The sequence below is a fragment of the Capra hircus genome, chromosome 28 (assembly GCF_001704415.2).
Source record: "Capra hircus breed San Clemente chromosome 28, ASM170441v1, whole genome shotgun sequence".
NCBI classification, from domain to species: domain Eukaryota; kingdom Metazoa; phylum Chordata; class Mammalia; order Artiodactyla; family Bovidae; genus Capra; species Capra hircus.
In genome coordinates, this window is record NC_030835.1 from 30,001,318 (window position 1) to 30,020,369 (window position 19,052).

General features: G+C 40.6%; 1 protein-coding gene across 1 annotated transcript in view; it reads left to right on the forward strand.

Moving 5' to 3' along the window:
- Positions 1-19,052, forward strand: part of CCDC6 (coiled-coil domain containing 6) — a 111,091-nt gene that overhangs the window by 52,724 nt on the left and 39,315 nt on the right. Inside the window, exons 2-3 of the mRNA XM_018042380.1 lie at positions 1,559-1,708; positions 16,726-16,854. Of these exons, the coding sequence (XP_017897869.1) occupies positions 1,559-1,708; positions 16,726-16,854 (279 nt within the window). The remainder of the gene's footprint in view (positions 1-1,558; positions 1,709-16,725; positions 16,855-19,052) is intronic.

Sequence of the window (19,052 nt, forward strand, 5' to 3'; positions counted from 1 at the left end):
TGTCTTAAAGAACTGGAGAGCCAGACCTCTTCCCCAAGCTTCCATTTTCTATGTAGCTCTTTTTTCAGTCTTAGTACTACATACACGTGACTTTCTTTGGTAGATTTGCTTGGCAGGCAGTTCCAGGCACTGGCGTCCTTCCTGCCTATGATGGGGAGCAGGGAGGATGAACTCCCCAGAAACCAGGGCTCTCCAGGTGGGGGAGGCAATCCCAGCCAGCCCACCCAGGAGAGTTGGGAGTGGCTGTTGGACCTCTTACAATAAAAGGTGGCGATCGTTTCAGGTAGGTGCCCTTTCTCCTCTTGCCCTCTTTGTCTTGTATAAGTGACAGGTGTTGGAGGCTTGGAATTGCCGCAGTTCTTTCCTTCTTGGACTTGGCAGATGAAATAGGACTGTGTTACTGGGGACTCATGCATCAAAATGTTGCAGCTTAAAAGATACTTTGAAGAGAGTTGAGTCCATTTAGAACAAGCCCCCATTTTCTAAAAAAAAATTGGTTTCCTGCAAGGATTGACTAGGTTTTTCTGTTTCTTCTGTTAAAACACAAGTGGAGGGAGAAATCCATGGGAGAATATTTTCATCTCCATTGAATGATGCCTGACTCCCTTTTCTTCTGTTTTTAACATTTAGTAATGCCTGTCCTTGCCCTCACCTCCAAAAAATTCCCAGTAGGGAAATAAGTGAAAAATGACGCTCCTCTCATCCATCCTTGTCTTTCATCCCCTAGACTCTTTGCAACAGCTACCTTTTAGCTGTTTGCTATATTTCCTTCCAATAAGTATTTAATGAACATGTAAATTCATCTATGTCTATCTGTATTGCTTTTCAAATTTCATATCCAAACCCTTTCAGTAACATCTTGAAGAGGTGGCATGATTTTACTTTGATAAACGGTACTTCTTTGCTTCAGTAAAAGATGTTACCTAGGTGTTTTAACTCTGAACCCTTCGAATGAGGAGACTTGTGGAGAGTTGTCATGAATTGATACGCATACCGCAGCATTGGACCCGTCTGCCATAGGAGAAGGAGCTTTCTGTATTCTGGTGATTGATTTGGGATAGCTTCTAAAAACTGCAGACCATCTTTGTTAAGTTCTTTGAAATATCTCTTTAATAGGGCTTGCCTGGTGGCTCAGACAGTAAAGAATCTACCTGCAATGCAGGAGACCTGGGTTCGACCCATGGGTTGGGAAGATCCCCTGGAAAAGGGAATGGCTACCCACTCCAGAATTTTTGCCTGGAGAATCGCGTGGACAGAGGAGCCTAGCAGGCTACAGTCCAAGGGGTCGCAAAGAGTCAGACACAACTGAGCGCCTGACACACTATCCATTTAAGATGATAGTACAGGAAGTCCCTTTGGGGTAACAGATTTACTTTTATGGGTGCTACTCAATTCCTCTGTTTTGTCGTCTTGGGGTATATTGGTTCACAGTTAAAAATAGAGCTCTAATTAAAATGGGAGCCCTTTCTGAAAATAAGAACTATATTTCAATTAGTAAATTCCTATTTGCTTAACATATTTTTGTTTTGTTTTTCTCTTTTTCTGAAAATTTTAACAGCAAGCCCGGGCTGAGCAGGAAGAAGAATTCATAAGTAACACTTTATTCAAGAAAATTCAAGCTTTGCAGAAGGAGAAAGAAACCCTTGCTGTAAATTACGAGAAGGAAGAAGAGTTCCTCACTAATGAGCTCTCCAGAAAATTGATGCAGGTAAATTACCTTTTCTCCCCTCTTATCTTCCCTGCCTGTTTTCTTCTCTAGGGGGGAAAAAAATGACTTTGATCTAGCACTTTGCTTGAAACATTTGCTGATGAGGTTGTAGCTAAAATTCTTTAGAGATTAAAATACCTAAGTGAAGATGGCAGCAGTGTAATACTCAAGACTGTGGTTCCCAGCTCATCTGCTTAGGTGAGGTAAGATATTTTATACCCTGACCATTTTAAGAAATTGCTGATGATCCTGAGGCCTTAGTACAGGAGTCAGTGTATTTTGGGATTATGAGAGTTAACGCCAAATGTGAGATTTCTTTCTCTTTTTATGTTGAATCTATAATGAATATATGGACATTTTTGGCAACCAGAAGTAGGTCTTTTGTACTAATATATGAAGATACAAAGGGAAATGCCACTTTGAGGGGAGAAAAATATGTGTATCTGTGATAGTTAAAATTATGCACAATCAGTTGTGTTTAAATGGGTGAGTAATATGTTACTGAACAAATAACAAATGTTGAAACTTAATATCAATCACTAATAGTGTATAGAAGACAACGCACAAAACATACAGAAATTTTAATTTTTCTAGTTAGATTTTTCTACCTTCCCCTCCTGTTTGTTTTGTTTTCCTCTCCTTGATGCTTATTAGTAAATTACAAAAGTAAGATTTGTTTACGGCAAATATCATGCAGGTTATTTAGTATGAACTTGAGAACAGTGGGTCATTGAGTTTTCATTATTTAACACAACATGTCCAAAATAGTGAATAGGTATAAAATTATCCAAAGAGAACTATTATTGGTATTTTTTTCAGATGGCTGTAAAAGGTAGAAATCTTTCCTTGTATTTTCTGTTCACTGGCATTACTGACAATTTCACTCATTAATTTGATCAAAATATGTATTCTAATGAGATTATAGCAAAAGGATATTTGGAGCCTAAAAAAACCTTCCTAAATTCTTCTCTTACCTTCTAACATATCAAATGTTGGAAGAAGAGACCAGAAAGTTTAGTGTTAAGACCATGCAATGGTCCAGGCACCTTTTACCCATCCTTTTATTCTTATTTTCCTACCTAATTATTGGATAAAGATACCACTATAATCTTGTACAAAATTTGGTTTATATGGCAGCTGTTGGAATGTGAAGGATAGAGATCCTCGGTCAGTATTATCTAGCGGAGATTTATGGTGGAATTTCTGTGTTGAAATGTTTTCTTTATTCCTGTGCATTCTGATTTAGAGGAAAAACGAGGTAGAAGATTAGTTCGACTTTTGACTCTTACCACACCTTGGCAGCATTAGACTAATTATTCTGCATGTTGCTTTAAGGCTTCCTTTTCTGAGTTTTGTGTGTAATCAGATGCCCTAATTTTTAACACTTCGAGAAACATTTTTTTGTTTTCAACTTGCATAGTCATTGGTATTTGGAATCTTTGATTAAAGTACATTATAAAGCAGTCAATATCCTAGCCCGATCATGCTTTCTTTTTCTCAAGAAAGGCTCATTTTCATTGTGAGTTGTTCTGTAATATGTAGTGTAAACTAGCCTCTCATTAGCTTATTATCATGACCCACCTTCTTTCCAAGGACATTGATGTCCCTTAAAGCAAGCTACTGGATAGAGTGAGCGCCTAAGAGCCATGTGCAACAGAAAGACGTTAATTATAGTAATATGTTTGGCATAAGAAGGTTTGAACTTAAAATATAAGCTCTGAACATCTCATAAATAAAGCTATAACTTGGAGAGACGTAGTTTGTTTTGTTTTTTTTTTGCAGAATTATTTTTTCAGATTATTATTTTTTCCAGATTGTTTTTTCAGAATTCTTACATTAAAAGAAACAGTTTTACTTGGTTAGGAGAAAAATTTCCATATATTAAAAACTTTAATTTTTTGAGGGGCATGGATCTTTCTAAAGAGGCTGGGTAATACATTAATACAAACTGGACAATGCAAAAAAATGTTACCCAAACTAGTTTGTAATGTGGAGCCCTGGTCTTCACATGTCTGGGTTATGTTCACCCTCAGTCAAAACAAAGTGTTCAGTACGAGGATGTAAGTCTGTTGTTTGGGGAGTTCTAGGTGGATCTGTAGCTCATTAGTAATCCCACTTGTAGAACCTGGGCAAATGGATGGTCAACATGTCTCTGAGACATGAATCCCCACTTGGTTCCTAGATTTTATTTTCATATATTATATATATATATATATACATATATATATTCATGTCTCAGAGACATATAGATATATATGATTCCCTGGTGGCTCAGATGGTAAAGCTTCTGCCCGCAGTGTGGGACCCTGGTTTGATCCCTGGGACGGGAAGATCCCCTGGAGAAGGAAATGGCAACCCACTCCAGTACTCTTGCCTAGAAAATTCCATGGATGGAGGAGCCTGGTGGGCTACAGTCCATGGAGTCGCAGAGTCGGACATGACTGAGCGACTTGACTTTATATATATATATATATATATATATATATATATAGAGAGAGAGAGAGAGAGAGAGAGTGTGCGTGCGCGTGCGCTTCGTCTCTGTCATGTCTGACTCTTTGTGACCCTTTAAACTGTAGCCCACCAGGCTCCTCTGTCCATGGGAGCTTTCAGGCAAGAATGCTGGAGCGGGTTGCCATTTCCTCCTCCAGTGGATCTTCCCAACCCAGGGATTGAACCCATGTCTCCTGTGTCTCCTGCACTGTAGGCAGATTCTTTACCCACAGTCATCAGGGAAGCCCTATATAAGGGAATTCCATGTGTGTATATAGTAATAAAATGCAGGAGCCTCTGGTTTGAGTTCTGGGTTGGGAAGATCCACTGGAGAAGGGATAGGCTATCCACTCTAGTACCCTTGGGCTTCCCTTGTAGCTTAGCTGGTAGATAATCCACCTGTAATGTGGGAGACCTGGGTTTGATCCCTGGGTTGGGAAGATCCCCTGGAGAAGGGAATGGCTCCCCACTCCAGTATTCTAGCCTGGAGAATTCCGTGGACTATACAGTCCATGGGGTCGCAAAGAGTGGGACATGACTGAGCAACTTTCACAAAAGTATCGATAACATAGACGTAAACCTTGCCATTGCAGCCAGTTTTGAGAGTGTAATTCAGTGGCATTAAGTACACTCACATTGTTGTACAACCATTCCCACCACCCATCCCCAAGAACTTTTTCAAACTGAAACTGAATCCATAAGAAATAACCCCTTGTTCCATGCTCCTGGTTCTTTCTAAGACTTTTGAAAAGACACTGACGGCAGGTAGTGTGAGGTTGAAGTCTCTGGCAAGCTCCAGAGCTGTGCCTACTGTGACATGAACAGTCATCCCTCACTTTAGACACCAGGGATCAACTGCACGCCGTTTTGTGGTGAATCCCTGTACCTTTGGCCAGCTGGAAGGCTCTTGCATAACTGCTGGAAAGAAGGGCTGTAGGCCTACTATACCCATCCCCCGGGCTTTCCTGAAGGATTTCAGCCGGTCCTTTGTTGCAGCCTCACATTTTCTGCCACCCAGTGTGGTAGAACTAATCTCCATCTGGAAGATTTTTAGAGTAATTGGTACCAATAGACTTTCCCCACTGTGTAATTACTTTAATATGACTCTAGGATGCTTGCTTCTGGATAAGAACTTGTTATGATAGCCTACTAAGAGAAACCGTGCTGCCGGTGACACTGATGGACAGAGGAGTAAATTGACGTGTTCGCCAGGGAAGTGTTTAACATTTTTCACCCAGAGGCCGCGTAGAGGCTACTTACGGAGCAATTTTGGTTTTGTTGCTTGTGCTACGGGCGGTTGTCTTTGATAGTGAGTGTTGCTTTTATGTGCATTTCAAAGGAATTCTTTGGTCTTGAGAACAAAATGAGATTATTACCATAAAGGAGATACCTCCTTTTCCATCTGCTGTGATACAGATGGTATCTAATACCTATAAAAACTGAATCAAATGTATTTAAGTAGATGAATAGAAATCTCTTTGCCCTGTTAAAAGATCATGTTTGGAAGATAGGTTCAACACCTCCAAACAGGTTAATCCTGTCTAAAGCAAAGAAAGACACAGGCACAAGCCAGCATGCAGTTTTTCTCCTTTATTTTTGTATACGTCTGCTAGATAGATACCTTGGTTTTTTTTGTTTTTGTTTTTGTTTTTTTTGATACCTTGGTTTTGCAAAGACTCTTGTCTGAAAAATCTGCTTCCTTCTGAGCCTGGACCATGGGATCGATGACTTGACAGTAAGAACTGTCCTAAAAAGGAGTCTTCTAGTCTAATGCCAAGCCTATGCTAGAACTAAATTCAGCTCTGGAATGCCTTGAAGAGATGTTTGTTGCTTAATCATAATTTGTAATTAAAGTGTATAAGGAATGTTTTGTGATCAAATTCTTCATCAGAATTTGATTCTTAATCTCTATGCTAGGAAAAAAAAAAGTCTGAAAGACTATTCTCTGAAATGTTGGCTGTAATTATACTCGGGTGCTGAGCTTAGGGATGTTAATTTTCTTGTGCTCCTTTCCTTCTCAGTTTGTGGAGGCAACATGCATTACTTTTGTAATTAGAAAATATCTTACTTCCTAAGAAGAAAATTTTAAAAATACCTATTTTGTCCTTATGGTTTGAAACCTCCAGCTGTATCACTGAACTTGAGAACTCATAGTCTTGCAATTGTTACCAAACCAGGCTGGGGTCTGCCTACCTGATGTGCACCAAAGCTGGTCCACTGATGGGGCTGTGGTGAAAGAAAGTACAATGTTTACTGCAGGGCATCAAACAAGGAGAATGGGCAGCTTGTGCGCAAAAGACATGAGCTCCTCGATCGCTTTTCAGGAAGGGTTTTGAAAGACATTGAGGGGAGAGAGACACAGGGTGCATGATCAGCTCATGCCCAATTCTCTGATGGGTTGATGGTGAGGAAATAGTGATGTTTCAGGAATCTCAGCCATCAGTCTTTTGGTTCCAGCCAGTCTGGGATTTATGTGTACTGGTGGTCAGCATGCAGCTAACTTCTTCCACCTAGTGGGGGTTTTAGTATCTGCACAACAACTCAAGGACATGGCTCAGGATATTATTTATAGCCCTGAGGAGGAAATAAAATAAAGGTCTTTGTCTTTGTTGTATGGCTTAACTATTATTATTTTGTCTTGCTTGACTGTTTTCTCACTTCTCTAATTAAATCTGCTATGTAACCAAAGAGCAAATTTAAAGCTTTTCTACAAACAAGAGGCAGGGGCCGAGGCGGGGGTGGGGGTAAGATGGAGGTCTATCCCTGGGGTGGTCCTGCAGGGTCTTACTCGGTTTCACTATCATAATTGCATCTGTTTATCATGGATCGCATAGACTGCAGGGCACTGGAGCCCCTTGCAAAGTCAGGAAGATTCTGGACTACCCAGATTGTTCATTTAGAGCTAGCATAAACAAAATGCTTTTATGATTGGCTTAACTGTCTTGTCAGCTGTGATACGATTCATTCCACTGGCCGCTCTTTAAAAAAAAACAAAATCCTAATTCCTCTGGCTAACAGTTAAGCACCAGTCACCAATACCAACTGGAAGACCTATTGTTGCTGAGATGGATAGAGATTTTAGCCCCTGTGGATTTTCTCACTTGCTTTTATGTAAGCCCAAGGCATCAGGTTCACTTCCTGCTCTTGGGAAGCCCAGTTCAATTGTTGCCTACACATTTCTCCACCAATACTGCTGCCAAAAGTTAATGAATTTTTTTTTTCCTTTATTTAAAAGCCTGGAACAGGACTGAGATAGGAGTACCGAATATTATATATCTCTCTGAATGTTTTCACTCTAATCCAATTTTCAAACTTTAGACCTTAAAATAACAAATAAGTTTGTGGTCTTGTCCTGTAGAGTCACATTTGAAATTGGATCTGGTCCTCAGAAAACAATGCCGCTTGTAGCTATTAATATAATAAAAATGATTGTACTCATTCTCTTACTGAGGAGACACATTTTTCTTATTGATAGCGGAAAGCACTGAAGAACGAAAGTTTTCTGGATCTCTTGTTACACGACTTATTGTTACTATTATTGACTTGGTCCCTGAGGTGAGAACGCCTCCGGGAACTGCAGCAGTTGCAGATTCCTAGCATCTGTGGAAAGATGATATACGGAGGGAAGGAAGGAAGTTGTGGGCAAAAACCACTGCTGAAGCCGCCATTGCCAAGTGATACAGAGCTGAGACGTTCAGAAGGCTGCTCTGTAATAGCGTTATTCTTCCATCTGTGTTTGCACAGGAATGAAACAGAGTAAGGCTTGCGAGAAGTCCCTGAATCTGCCCGTTGACCTAGACAAAGGCTTACATTCCTGGACCTCCTCTCTCCCCTCCCCTCTACCTGGAGTGGTAGTTTCTCCTTCCATTCGCATCTTTAGTCCCTTCAAGGCTGTGTCTGTGGAGGGCAGGCTTGTCCGCAGGCACTAGAAGTGAGCGTAGATGTCCAGGTCCCTTCTGAAGCCTGTACGCCAGAATCTGAGGCTGCCTTCTTTTCCTCCAAGTTCTCCAAGTCACTAAGATGGCAGTGTAGTGATCTTGTTTGTTCAGGCTGCAGAATCACATGTCAGGGTGATAAATATGTATGAAACCCTGTTTAGTTCATTTTAAAGGGACCGAGGCGAGCGCTGCTGTCACATCCATTCAGGTGGAGACTTGTTCTCCCGTGGCAGGGGAGAAGAGACCTTGAAATATGTTCTTCATTAAGCTGGCTCGACCAGTGGCCCTGTTGGCGTTTAGTTTTTCAGGGCTATTAATGCTGAGCAGAAAAACTGGCCATCACCTAATAGCTAACAGAACATTTGGGGCAAAGTTGAGTTGTGGGTTTTTTGTTTTTTTTGTTTTTGTCATTCTCGTTGTTCTTTTTCATTCCACATTATCTGACTCTCAGCTGCGTGGGTTCTTTGTTTCTTTTCATGGAACAGGGGGCTTATACATTGTGTTCACGATACATCTGCAGAGGGCTTCTGGGATGTGTTTATTGCATTTTAAATGCCACAACCACCAGAGGCCAAATTATAAGGCAGAATTTTCCTGTTAGCAGCATGCCAGAAATCTCAGTCCAACGTAATCTGCATTATGATTAGAAAATACAATAAACTTGAGGCAGTTCTTTTAGTCTTCACAAATCACTGCGTTTTGGTTTTTTTTCAAAATGTGCAAAATATGTGTAGTATGTTACCATTATGGCTGGAGTTAATGTGCCAGCCTGGATTCCCCAAAATACAAGAGCAAGGGTTAGGGCTTAGCAGCTTTTCAGGTTGACTTCTTTGACAAAATATGGAGAAATGCAGGTAGAAAGTAAAAGTAGGAGAAGGAAATGAAAAATAATGAGATGAAGCTGGAGTGAGAAGTTGCTTTATTCACTAGGGTAGGGGTGAGTAAGCATTGTTATTTCTAGTTGAAAAAGTGAATCTTGGAGATTGAGAGATACTTGGCTGCACTGTAGATGGACTTGAACTATCACTGGAAGTGCTGTGCAAATGATTTTAAACTTTGCAGTTATAAATGTTGCAGTGTTCTGCATTTCTTGGGTAATTTTTTTTTTTTAATTTTAAAGAGTCTACAGTCAGCCCAGTTAGTAATTACCTTAAAATACAGAGATATATCCTACTACTAATTGTCTTTACTTTCCTTTTTTTTTTCCTTTTAATTTATGATAAGTTCTCAGCTTAAAATGAATTCTTTCTTTGGGTTAAATATTCTCTACTTCTCAAAGAAGAAAGGGTTAATTTTTACAAAATGGATTTTTATTTTTTGCAGGTTGAGTCCAGAGCCTCAAGAATTCCTTTATCTTATTCATTGAGCATCTTTTTTAAAATCTTGCTCCTAACTAGATCTTTTCAAAGGTGTTAACACTTTAAGCAGCATGATGCTATTAGGAATCAAATCTAGGAAGGTCAGACTTAGCCCCTGAGGTATTCTAAGTGGACAGGAAGCCTCATGTACTGGAGCCCTGCACTCAGGTGAGAGCTTGTCCTCAGTGTTGAGGAGGCTGACAAGAAAATAACATCCAAAAAAAATAATTTATTTTCTGGAAGGGCCTACCAATTTTTTTTCCTTGCAAAAGTTAAGTATACTTTTGCCCTTTTCGAAAATCACAATTAGATAATTCAGCCAAGCTTCACTGAAGATAAGTGGAAGAATGAACAAGATTATGAAGAACTATTGGGGGGAGATCTGGGGAAGGTGGAAATTGAGAGGAGACCCAGCACCCAAGGCTTCCTTTTTCCTGAGCACATTTGCTATTTATTTCTTACAGAACAGCTAAGAAGCTGAATTGGGCTTTTGGCAGTTGTGTAGAGCTGGGGTTTCAGAAGTCAGAGCTCAGGGCTGGCCAAAGGTGGGGACAAAGATAAATCACCTCCGCTTTAATATGGAATCATGAAGAGCTATACCATTGGAAAAAAGTGAGCCTTTTTTTTTTTTTTTTTTTTTGCTTCATTTGGATGAATCAGAGAACATAAAACTTTGGTTTTGGATTAAGGCAGACTGTGCTCATCTCAGCCTGAAGGAGGGGGAGTGTACATGGTGCTGAGCGTGTGTGGGAAGCGCTGTGGGCGGCGTCTTTGGAGCCGTCCCAAAGTTGCAGAAATTTGGAAGAAACGGCTTCAGGTACTCTAGGCAGAGGATACAGAGTGATCAGGACTGGGCTTGGGGTGCGGCGGCTCCTGTTAGTGTGGTGACCAACAGGACTTGGGGTCTAGAAGCCCCTGCACCAGAGTGGTCTCCAGACACGTTTGCCCAGGATGATGGGTTTCTTTTTTTCTTTTTTTGATGTGGACGATTTTTTAAAAGTCCTTGTTGAATTTGTTAAGATATTGCTTCTGGTTTATGTTCTGGTTTTTTGGTCATGAGGCTGGTCTTTGGCTCCCTGACTAGGGACCAAACCTACACCCCCTGCGTTGGAAGGTGCAGCCTTAACCACTGGACTGCCAGGGCAGTCCCTTCAGTTTTTAAAATGTGGGGTTTTTTTTTTTTTTTTTTTTTCCTCCAGGAAAAGAGTCTTTAGAAAAAGACATGAGATGGGCCTTTAATCATAGTTACCACCACTCTCTATGCTGAGATTCATCATTCTTTGTCAGGTGCCTGGACCCTGAAGGCATTTGTGTGTGCAAACCTTAGACTGTCACTTGGGCTGAGTGTGAAAGTATGGGGAACTTGCATGGGGACTGGATTGAAGGTGGACTTGAACATTGTACCGATGAGTTTGGGCTTACTCTGCAGGAATGAGGGAGCCATTATAAGGTTTCGAGCAGGGTGTTGAATGAATAGAAAACCCTACTAGTTTAGTTTAGCATGAGCTACACTGGACCCGGGGTATCGATTAGGAGCTTTGGCAGTGGCCCAGTGAAGAGGAGTAAACGATTTGAACCAGAGCACAGAAAGCACAGGGTGTGTTGGACAGCTGTTCTGGGGGCTGACTCAATGCCATTTGGTAACTGATGAGATGTGAGGTATTGACTGAGAATAACAGGACCAGTGACAGAAGGGGGAAGGAGGTGGGCTTAAGTGTGGGCCCAGGAGGCGTCTAGTGGTGATGCACTGAATTGAAGGTGGGAGGTTGACTTTCTGCTCAGCAGAGCTGTTCAGATTGGTTTAGAGACTCAGTATTGTGAGAGACAGTTATTTTTTTCAAAGCCCATGTTAACTGCTTGGAACAGTAAGTCCCCTACACGTGAACCTTTAAGCTGCAAACTTTAAACGATGCGAATGTTTGTTCACTTGTCCGTTCACGTAAGTTAGTTCTCATGTCTAGCATACATTGTCACATGCATGCTTCCTCCACAAGTGGTTGTGCTTTTGTGTACTTGCTGTACAGTTCTGTATAGAGTACAGTATCTTTATTTCCAGCCAGTGATGTCTGGAAGCAAGGATAAAAGCAGCACTATATAGCTGATTGTGTTAGTCAGGTACCTGGGCTTACTTTGTCAAATTGGACTTAAGGACACGCTCTTGGAACAAAACTTGTTCACATGTAGGGGGCTTACTGTGTTAACTACATGACAATTATTTTTGGCAATCCAGTGATTTAATGTAGTCCCTGTTCTATGGTGGCCTTTATTTGGTTCAGTGCAGATGGCTCTAGTTCTTGGTAGTTGTCAATAAATGAGGGATGTTGGTTGCAAAACTGCAGGTTGTACAGAGAATGGTTAGCATTGACTAGTGCAAACAGAACTGGGGGCATCTTGGGTTTATCCTCGAGTTGAATCGAAAAAGCTGAGTCCGGGGCTGGTGGCAAGAAGGCGCGCCTCCCTTGGCTCTGGGTGGACTAACGACAGGCCCAGACTTGCAAACACGCTTCGCCAAGCCTGGGATTTGGCAAACCTGCTGCATGCTGGGTGGGTGGGCTGGCCTAGCCGCCAACCTTCACCTGCACCTGCACCTGCTAGAGAAGGTTTTGCCCAGAATAAAAGCCATTCAGTGAAGAGCTTTTGAATCTCTGATATAAGAAGCCTGGTTCACTGAAGTGGCTCCAGAAAACTTTGGAAATTATGAGAAAGACAACAATTATCGGTAATTCAATGATGCTTAAGGCTAGTCTGTGTTAGATCAACTTAATGCTATACTCATGTCTTTTAATGGGCTGGAAATTGGCTTTGGGACTTCATATGTGAGTGGATACAATGAGAAAATGCTCCCATTTGAGTGCTTAGAATTTTCCAGGTTTGTAGTTGTGTTTTTGCTTATGGCTTTTTCACTTATGTTAATATATTTTTCATGCTGAATCCCAAGGAGCAAATCTTTATTTATACAACCCTAATTCCATTGTAAATGTGCTGCTGGTAGATCGTCAGTTATGTAATTTCCATTCTACAAGGTTTCTTGTTGTTAATGGTACAATATATTGCACGGTTAACAGTTCTAAAGCTCTCCTGTAATCTGTGAGATTGACTTTGTAAGAAGTATATTTACAGAAAATGCTGATTCTGACAACAAATTTTAATCTACCTAAGCATTTTGCTTTAGATATATTAAAGGCAAGCAAATGAGTTTGTTTTTTTTTTTCCAAGCACATTAATAGAATTTACTTGCCTCTTTACTTCTCAGTTTGAATGATTTTTGTTCCAGTTTAGGATCTCTGACCTGATTAGTAAGATTAAGAATTGCTTATGACATTTAGACCTCTGATTAAAAATTTTAAATCATGTCTTAAATTTGATGCCCATGTTGAAGATGCTACTCAGAAATGAAACTGGAGTTTAGTTTTTCTGATAGGTCCTGAAAAGTAACAGTGAAAGTGTTAGTCATTCAGTCGTGTCTGACTCTTTGTGACCCCATGGACCGTAGCCCGCCAGGCTCCTCTGTCTGTGGGATTCTTCAGGCAAGAATACTGGAGTGGGTAGCCATTCCCTTCTCCAGGGAATCTTCCCAACCATAGGATCCAACCTGGGTCTTCTCCACTGAAGGCAGATTCTTTACCACTGAGCCACCAGGAAATAATCTCTGATATGTCCTGGGTCACCTAAACCAGTCTTCCTTTTACGGTTTTTGTTTATGATGTCATGGACTACAGCGTTAAAACAAGCAGGTGGAGGGAATTCCCTGGCAGTCCAGTAGTTAGGGCTCCATGCTTCCACTGCATGGGGCATGAGTTCTATCCTTGGTTGGGGAACTAAAATCCTGTATGCCATGAGGTACAGCCAAATAAAAAAATAAATAAATAAAATAGATGAATTCAGGGTGTTGGTTCAAGTCCTGTTGGGGCCAAATAGCTTGAATTTACACGTATCTGTTTGAAACAAACAATTTCTGAAATTTTCTCAGGTGCATTGTCATGAGGAAAACTCTGTGGCCTCTCCTCTTGCCCATCTTAATTCTCTTCTCATGATTGTTCTGGGGGGTTGTTTTTGTATTTCTTGCTGTATTTCTCTTTTTATTGATGGTTTCTTGGTTCCAAGGAAGAACCAGATTTTCTGTTTCTAGGGTTCTGTTTGGAACACTAACTCTGTGCCCTGCCCCTAAATTGCCTGTTACCCGAGAGATGGCAGAACAAAACAGGCAGCAAAGCTGTTTGTTCCAGGTCTGTCTCTGGGGGATGTTGAAAACTGTGAGTGTTTGGCTGAGTTATATCTCAGGATGGCTTGATATTTTCCAAATGGTTCGTACAACCCAGGGACCTCGCTTGAGTTCTGGTAACGACAGCTTCACCATCACATTTTCCTTTGGGTATAGCTCTTGAAAGGAAAAAGCCTTTTAAAATTGAGAGCTTTTGTAGATTTCATTACTAGCTGAATCAGTATTCTTAAAGGAAATACCTTATCAGTTATGGACGGTGTTAGACCATCTGTCTGTATGTGAGTCTTTTCCTCTAGGTCAATGAGAATCTTACCTTTGCTCAGATTAATATTCGGTGACAAATTGCTGCCTGGGTCAGGGGAGAGATTTTTTTGACATTAGATTGCATCCTTTATTGTTTGGGGCTTCCCTGGCAGCTCAGATGGTAAAGAATCCATCTGCAATGCAGGAGACTCAGGTTTGATCCCTGGGTTGGGAAGATCCCCTGGAGAAGGAAATGGCTACCCACTCCATCCAGTATTCTGGCCTGGAGAATTCCATGGACAGAGGAGACTGGCGGGCTATGGTCCATGGGGTTGCAAAGAGATGGACACAACTGAGCAACGAACACTTTCTCTTTATTATTTTAATTAAGAACACAAGTATAACACTAAAAAAAAGGGAAGAAGGAGGCTCTTTGAAATAAAAGTGGCAGCAGTTAAAAACATATTGGGGAGACTTCCCTGGTAGTCCAGTGGTTAAAAATCCACCCTGCAATGCAGGGGATGCAGGTTCGATCCGTGGTCGGGGAACTAAGATCCCACATGCTATGGACCAGCTAAGCCCGTGCACCACAACTAGAGAATCCCTGTACAGTGGAAAATCACGCATGATGCAGCAAAGATCCTGCGTGCCACAACTGAGAATGGCGCAGCCAGTATTTTAAAAACCGTATTGGAGGAAAACACATCTAATATTTAAAGAAAACTATGCAAAAGGTTTAAAAGCTTTAAGACAAAAAGTTCATTTTTCTAAAACCAGTATATATCATTTAAGCTTAGCATTCATAGACTATTTTAGGGCAAAGATAATGTCTTAACTATAGATTTCACTCCCTTCTGCCTCTACTGTGCAGGTGGAAGGAAGACACACCACACAGGTAATTTTTAGAGAATGCAAGAGTGAGATGAAGAGGTCCTTGTTCTACCTTTTTTCCCTCAGAACTGATGCCTGTCCCATTGGGGGCCTTTGTGTCTGAAATGCTGAGAACTGTTCTCACTTTCTGACCATTCCTCTTAGTTCCTTTAATTACTGCTTGATCTTCCAGAACCTGAATTTTAATGAGCTAGTTAAAAATAGACTTGTCACTGTAAGCACCTCTTCATATCTGCTTGCTTTCTGAGTCCCTGCAAGGTTGACCAGCTTTTTTGGAGTTGCATGTAAAAAACAGTTGGAGGGAAACCAGCATCTGTTTAGTCAACATTTCCCATGTTGAAAGACAATGTCAGATTTTGAACATTTTTGTTTTCTTTTTAAACACCAAGCATGGTACTTTCAGAGCAATGGAAATTGTTTCAATTGAGGAGATGATTAAGTATAATCTTTTGAGGTTTTTAGGCCCACTGAGCTCTCTCTCTTGTCCAATGCACCCTCTACGGGTTCACAAAGAGACATAGCTTTCCCTGGGCAAGCATCCGTGTCTGTATTTAGCCATTTAATCTTCTGAACGCCAGGGGCGCACTAGGCACTTGTGGATGGAAGAGTGTTTTGCCAGCCCCTCAGGTTTGCTCAGGATCTGGTAGGAGGACTCTGGTTTAGAGTTTAGAGCATGGTTTGGGGCCCCAGGCTCTGCCACGTTCCAGCTGAATTACCTTGGTCTGGTAACCTGTTTTATCACATTAGATATGGGGGTTGTCATGCCTGCCTAATACGAGCATGGTATGCAGTGCCTGCCTGAAGAAACGGTTTTGGAGGTAGAATTAGGGAGCATTGGTCATCTTAGACCTCAAAATCAAACTGTGTGCTTCATTGTTATTAATAGCTTTTGCTTAGTTTGCCTATAGTTCTGAAAATATCAGGCCCTGTGGCTCATTCCTATTAACCCCTACTATGAATTAATAGCCCCACCCAACTGAGAACATTGGAAATAAGGCACCGTGATTTATGAGAACCCCAGTTGTGTGTCGTGGAATTTCTTTTATTCTCTTTTGGTTTTGAAGTTTGGAGTACATTTTTTTAAGATTTCTTTTGCAATGACCCCATAACCTTATTTTTTAATTGCATAAATAAGAGGCTTTCCCTCTTGGTTTGCAGAAAAGATGTAGAAAGTGTGAAGTTGGTCTCATTACAAGAAGTTAATTATTTGTACTGATTTTTGCCAAGTATGCTTACTAGTACACTCGTAAATAGCATTCAGAATACTTGACCAGGTATTTTCTGTGATTGTAATTTCTCTTCCCTCTCTACATACATTGTATAAATGCAAGTAAATTGCATGAATGCAAGTAAACTGTAATTCATTTAATAAAAACTGACAGTTGCAAATTTTCTATTTTTTAAATAACTTTTATGGCCAAGGTATAAAAATTTTCAAGTCTGCAAGGGTTATATATGTGCTGAAAAATATGTTTCCTTCCTTTCCTCATCCCCAGTTCTTCCCTACAGAGACAACCACTTACATGTTCTTCAAAATTGAAATTGGTGTTTAATCATGGTTTGATGTTCTGATATACATATATATATATATATACACACACACATACATGTGTATATATACACACACACATATATATTTATACATACAGACAGCCAAGTGCCTCTGATTATGCACTATAATTTTTGGTTATAAGTTAGAGGAATCAGGAGTGGGTTATTAGGTGTACATTGGGATATACGAGCAGAAATGAGTTAAGGTAACTTTTATGATGACCTCCTATGCTTGGTTTAACCAGCTTTTAGACCTAGCATTATCATGGCTTTTGAGTGTCTTGATTTCCATATCTGTGTTTTTTTGTTTTTTTTTTTTTCCAGTTGCAGCATGAGAAAGCTGAACTAGAACAGCATCTTGAGCAGGAGCAGGAATTCCAGGTCAACAAACTGATGAAGAAAATTAAAAAACTGGAGAATGATACCATTTCTAAACAGCTTACCTTAGAACAGGTAAAAATGTATGGTTCTCTCTCTGTATCCTTAATTAGGATAGTTCTTTTTTTTTTTTTTTTTTTCCTCATATCATCAACTGTTCTTTCAAACTTTAAAAGGTCCTGTGGAATATCAGTGAAAAACATTTTTCAACTTTTTCTTCACACAGTGGGGACTTCCTATCTGAAGTGTGCATTGACAGTTCTGCATAGCACCTCCTTACTTTCTCATGCTCTTTTGTTCTTTTCAACCACAACTAATAAGGTCTCAAGAGATATATTGTGATATACTGATTTATAGGCAGGAAATGTTAGGTTCCTTTTGCAAAAGAGGGAAGAATATGTTTTGAACCACAGGATCCCTTCTGTGAAATTTCTTGAGACAGTGGGACTGTGGAGCAAAAAGTTCTCTTTCAAGAGTTCTTCAGAACAATTAGCCCTTTTGTCTTTGAATTATTAGAAACCTTGTATGAACCTTGTCTTTTCCCACCTAGATTTGTTGATACAGATATGGAGTCCTAGACTCAGTCACTCATCCTGGTTCAGCCACTGGTTAGTTTTGTGACCTTGCATTAACTTCATTAACTTCGCGGGGGTCCAAGTTTGCCATTTGTAAACAAGAGAAGCACAAGCTCCAATCCGGAGTGGCAAGCTTAGAAAGGTGCAAAAGGTGGAAAGCACCAGCGCACAGTCCGTCTGTGCTTCGCCCTTGGTAGACGTTAGTGTTTGCCTTAGGAGGCCAGGCTGGTCCTTTTCTGCCAGCCCAGAATCGTGGCCCGCCATCGTCGGTCCTGCCGGGTTGGTGTGCCAGACAGAAACTCCTGTTGTCTCTGGCCTAAGTGCCCCTAATGCTGTTCCCACGCTAATTTATTTTCCTGAAGTTGGAAGAGACCAAGCATAGTGTAGTGCTACCTGGTTTCCATGTAAAATTCAGTATATTGACATTTTCTAGCTCTTCATGATTTGGATCCCAATTATCATTTTGATGATTTGGCCAAGGCTTCGGTGCAAAGTTGTCTGATTTATCGCAACTTTAGTGTCTTTCATATGTGGAGCTTAGTCCATGCTAACTGGTTTTTGAATCACCCTCAGGACCATTCTCATTTCATCACTGTACTTGAGACTGAATCGTTGTGGGATTATCAGGTGTAAGAGAAAGTGAGCGTTTATTTTAAACTAATTAAACTGACTTTTATTTTTTATTTTTTTGCATTCTTCCTCTATCTACCTATATCAAAGGATGGGTTACAGTGATTTCCAAGACTTTGAATAATGGCCTTGAAATTTTTTTTCCATTCCTTCTAGGTTAAAGAACAAAAAAGTTCCATTTCCACGGGCTGGCTATTTTGCAAAAATCCAGAGTAATCTAGTCCTACTATTCCTCTTTGGAATTCAGATGCAGTTTCCAAATTTAGAAGACTCCTCCACCTCTCACAGCTTAAAAACATCTTGTTCCGAAGTTCTCCCGTTTCATTTCCAGGATAGACGGTAGCCAGTTCCATTCACGTTAGTTTTAAAAATTTTTGTGTAAGCCCCTGACGTCCCACAAACTTGTTACTGGTAATTGTTAATCAAGATGTGACCAAGTGGAATTCTCACCCTGGTTGGTACTGTGAGAACTTTGCTTGGTCATCACCTTCTCTGTGATGGCTGTCAGTGACGGGAGCAGCTTCTACCTTGTGTTTGCTCATAGATTCCAGAGGAGACTTTGGAACCCTGACCCCCAAAGTTTAGCTGTGGCCACAAGGTGGAGGTTGAGTCAGAAAGAGAAGGGAGAGAGGATGGATGGCTTCCCCGTGTTAAGGCTCATTGGAAACTTCAGTAACTAAATGCTTTGAAAACTAGGCACAAGTTATACCTTCTCCCCAGTTAATGATTTAGTGCCCTGTAAGACTCATATCAGACCTCAACACAAAAGAAATGGATTTCCACAATGGAACATGTACACTGTAAAGTCCTTAACTGGAAACTTAACTTCAGATGTGGGATGAAGTGAAAAAAAGTGAAAGTGTTTGCGGGATATCAAGTCTGTATTTTATTTTTTTAATTAAAAACTTTTTTTATTGGAGTATAGTTGATTTACAATGTTTTGTTTCAGGTATACTGCAAAGTGAATCAGTTACACATACACATGCATCCACCCTTTTTTAGATTGTTTTCCCACAAAAGTCATCACAAGTCCTTGTTTTAATTAAGATGGAGAAATGTAACATCATC